The following is a 3,841-nucleotide window of genomic DNA, read 5'->3' as shown; positions in this document are numbered from 1 at the left end:
TTCAATCTTTTTTGACATGACCAAATGTGTTTAATTTTTGTTAGTTGTTGAGAGACTGAAGCTATCATCTTTGTTACCAAGCCAGGACCCTCTTCTGTGAGGTTGGTAGCTGCGTTCCCATCTGGTAATGTGCATCACCTGTCAGTCACAACCTTGAGGTTGTAGAGACTTTTAAAATCAAGCAAAAACCAAACCCAAAGCATCTATTATTAAACCATCACTTTGTATGCACATTTGGCAATACACTGTACAATAAAGATTATGCTTACATAAACAGCATAATGTACACCGAAGATGTCCATCATTATCAATCAACTTCTGATGTTTCAACATGTCTAAGAACACTTCAAATGCAGTATACTTTTTTTGCAGCACTCTTGTTTGTGGCACAGTTTATTGCACTTGTGCAACCACTTAATAATCTTGTGCAGAAATGTACATTACGTTTCACAAAATATGTATTATTTGGGCATGAGAAACAGTGGGAGTGGGGTCAGAAGAATCAACTATTTGAAAAACAAAAGTAATAATTTTATCTTACAGTACAAAAACCCTGACCAAAAATCTTTCAGCTGGTTTCAAGACCATTCTCTGAACAAATCCTGTGCGGGTGGGTGGGAGGGTGGGATGAAGGGGTTCACGCTGTTTGTGGCACAGTGGTTGGCAGGGATGCCGATGCGGCGGTGGCAGGTGAACATCTTGCGCAGCTCGGCACGAAAGCGGTTATGCAGCCAGGCATACAGGAAAGGGTTACAGCAGGACGAGCTCATGGCACACAAGTGGCACAGCAGCTGGATGAGCAGGAAGTAGCGCTTGTCGATCAGGTCAATGTCAATGTCCCGCAGCACGTTGAACACACTGATGGGCATCCAGCACACGCCGAAAGCCGCCACCACCAGGGTGATCAGACGGAAGGTCTTGCGCTTGCGGGTTCGCTGGGCCTCGGCCTGGCTCTGGGTGCGGTGGCCAGGCACCACACAGTTACGGAGCTTGACAGAGATGCAGAGGTAAGAGATGCAGAGGGCAGACAGAGGCAGGACGTAGGTCATGAAAAGTGTGCTGTATGCGTAGGCCAACCTCTCTCTCTTCTTGCCCATCCAGAACTCCTCACAGATGGTAAAGCCATCATTCTTGAACTCCACATGGTAGGTGTGGGCCACGGCCGGGGCCACAAGCCCACAGGAGAGCAGCCAGATCCCAGATAGGAGGTAGGTACACGCCAGCACTGAGATCCGCTTCTTCAGAGGGTGCACTGTGGCATAGTACCTGGGGATAGGATCAATTTACCATGTCAAGTGTGGGAATCTTTTTTCTTTTTGATCTGACAATTGTTTAAAGACATCACATCATGCTTCTACTCATCCCTCTCCATAATTTGATGTGAATGTCCCTGCAGATTATTTTATTTCCTGTTATTGACGTAAAGTATGAATCATCTCTCTGAGTTGAACTTTTAGAAAAGTCTTAAGGGTGCTGAATAGAGCTGTTAAGAATTCTTTATGTGACAGAGTTGAATCTAATCCTAATCATCGTTCCGGTCCAGCCTCAAATACTGAAACACCATGGAGGAAATCTCAATAAAGGATAAATAATAAAAACTGTGAATGAAATGTAATTATGTAATGTGATAGAGAAGCTTACATAGAAATGTGATAATGTGCTCATTCACTCCAAGTATTTAATGCAACCTCGACCAAGGCTTACCTGTCAACACCAATAGCAGTGAGAGTGAAGACAGACACGTAGACGGTCACTGGTTGGATGAGGTAAACCAGGTAGCACATGAACCTCCCAAACACCCAGCCGCGGGGGTTGAAGGCATAGGCCAAGGTGAAGGGGACACAGGTGGCACACATCAGCATGTCGGAGAAGGCCAGGTTTCCAATGAAGAAGTTAGTGATGTTGTGCATCTTACGGGTGTGGCAGATGACGTAGAGCAGCAGGTAGTTGCCGAACACCCCGATCAGCACCACCAGGATGTAGCAGGGGATGATGAGCAGCTTGAAGGATTTCAGCAGCTCCACCCCCACAAACTGAGGGCTACGTTTGGACGAGGAACTGTTCTGCAGCGCCACCTCAAACACCTGCCCACTGGTGTTCCCCTCCATGCCAGCCACACAAGGCCCAGGGGAGGCCAGCTCTACAGTCAATCCACTGCCACTGCCTTCCATCACAGAACTGGAGAAAGGGCAAGAGGTGCCTAGAGAGAAAAAAGAAAGCGAAAGCATAACTTATCAGTCCTCTTGTTTCTGATGTGGCCAGGTCTACTTGCATTCCTCATAACCAAACTAAATATTTGAACCCAAATGCCTGTTTTTATTATAGCATTGTGGTGTTGGTGATCAGATCTCTGAGAGGTCTGTGTTGCCTGCAATACAGACCCATATTAAGTTGTTCTGGATGAGATTAACATCCACTGAATAACTTCATTAAAATGTAATGTATTTATTTTACCAGCCACCCATTATATAAACCCTTCAGGAAACTCTTAATTTAGATTTACAAAACGGTTGGGTTGAACCAGAAAAACTTTGCCCTTCAGAGTCTAGAGGGAATAAAATGCATTAAGTATGTTTACACATCGCATGAATGTCTCTGGTCACTGAAATTATATGAATACTTGTGATGCAAATTAGCAGCACTCAGACACTGACACATGAGTGGGCCAGAGAGAAGCTCTTTATTTCAACAAGCCTCTAAATGTGTAATCATGCTTTCCTTGACAACAAATCGTGACCTAATCAGTCTAGAACAAAATCATTTAGCTGAAATAGTCACCAGATAATTAGGGTATGACAATATAATCTATAGATGACTGCATACAGTGCCTTCAGAAAGTATTCTCACCCCTTGACTTTTTCCAAATGTATTGTGTTAGAGCCTGAATTTAGACTTGTCAGTGGCCTACAAACAATACCCCATAATGTCAAAGTGGAATAATGTTTATAGATTTTTTTTAAACAAATGAATTAATAGTGAAAAGCTGAAATGTTTTGAGTCAAGGAGTATTCAACCCCTTTATTATGGCAAGCCTAAATAAGTTCAGGAGTAAAAACGTGCTTAACATGTCACATAACAAGTTGCATGGACTAATAGTGTTTAACATCATTTTTGAATGACTACCTCATCTCTGTACTCCACAAATGCAATTATCTGTTAGGTCCCTCAATCAAGCAGTGAATTTCAAACAGATTCAACCATGAAGACCAGGAAGGTTTTCCAATGCAGGTACCAATCTGTTGTTCTGCCCCTGAACAAGGCAGTTAACCCACTGTTCCTAGGCCATCATTGAAAATAAGAAATTCTTCTTAACTGACTTGCCTAGTTAAATTAAGGTAAAATAAATACCCTACAAGACTTGAGGCTGTAATCACTGCCAAAGGTGTTTCAACAAAGTACTGTGTAAAGGGTCTAAATACTTGTGAAAATGTCAGTTAAAAAAAATAATTTAAAAAACATGCTTTTTCTTTTGGGGTATTGTGTATAGATCGGTGAGGCAATATACACTGCTCAAAAAAATAAAGGGAACACTTAAACAACACAATGTAACTCCAAGTCAATCACACTTCTGTGAAATCAAAATGTCCACTTAGGAAGCAACACTGATTGACAATACATTTCACATAATGTTGTGCAAATGGAATAGACTACAGGTGGAAATTATAGGCAATTAGCAAGACACCCCCAATAAAGGAGTGGTTCTGCAGGTGATAACCACAGACCACTTCTCAGTTCCTATGCTTCCTGGCTGATGTTTTGGTCGCTTTTGAATGCTGGCGGTGCTTTCACTCTAGTGGTAGCATAAGACGGAGTCTACAACCCACACCAGTGGCTCAGGTAG

The 3,841-nt window shown here is 42.7% G+C and overlaps 1 protein-coding gene across 1 annotated transcript; it reads right to left on the bottom strand.

Annotated features, from left to right (window-relative positions):
- Nucleotides 1–204: 204 nt before the first annotated feature.
- Nucleotides 205–2,241, bottom strand: LOC110536026 (prolactin-releasing peptide receptor-like). Its single transcript, XM_021621525.3, has 2 exons — nucleotides 1,705–2,241; nucleotides 205–1,266 (listed from the first exon to the last, which is right to left on the bottom strand). The coding sequence occupies exons 1-2, from the start codon at nucleotides 2,226–2,228 to the stop codon at nucleotides 579–581; spliced, it is 1,212 nt and encodes a 403-aa protein (XP_021477200.2). The 5' UTR covers nucleotides 2,229–2,241; the 3' UTR covers nucleotides 205–578.
- Between the last annotated feature and the right edge of the window lie 1,600 nt (nucleotides 2,242–3,841).

The sequence above is a fragment of the Oncorhynchus mykiss genome, chromosome 11, assembly GCF_057628025.1.
Source record: "Oncorhynchus mykiss isolate SJ-2025 chromosome 11, ASM5762802v1, whole genome shotgun sequence".
In the NCBI taxonomy this organism is placed as follows: Eukaryota; Metazoa; Chordata; class Actinopteri; order Salmoniformes; family Salmonidae; genus Oncorhynchus; species Oncorhynchus mykiss.
The sequence above is the reverse complement of the archived record's forward strand: the minus strand, read 5'-3'. Positions and strand labels throughout refer to the sequence as shown.

Coding starts and splice junctions, on each gene's coding strand:
- LOC110536026 (XM_021621525.3), bottom strand. CDS start 2,228: ATGCTTTCGCTTTCTTTTTTCTCTCTAGGCACCTCTTGCCCTTTCTCC. Junction 1,267..1,704: donor ACTGCTATTGGTGTTGACAG/GTAAGCCTTGGT, acceptor TCCTATCCCCAG/GTACTATGCCACAGTGCACC.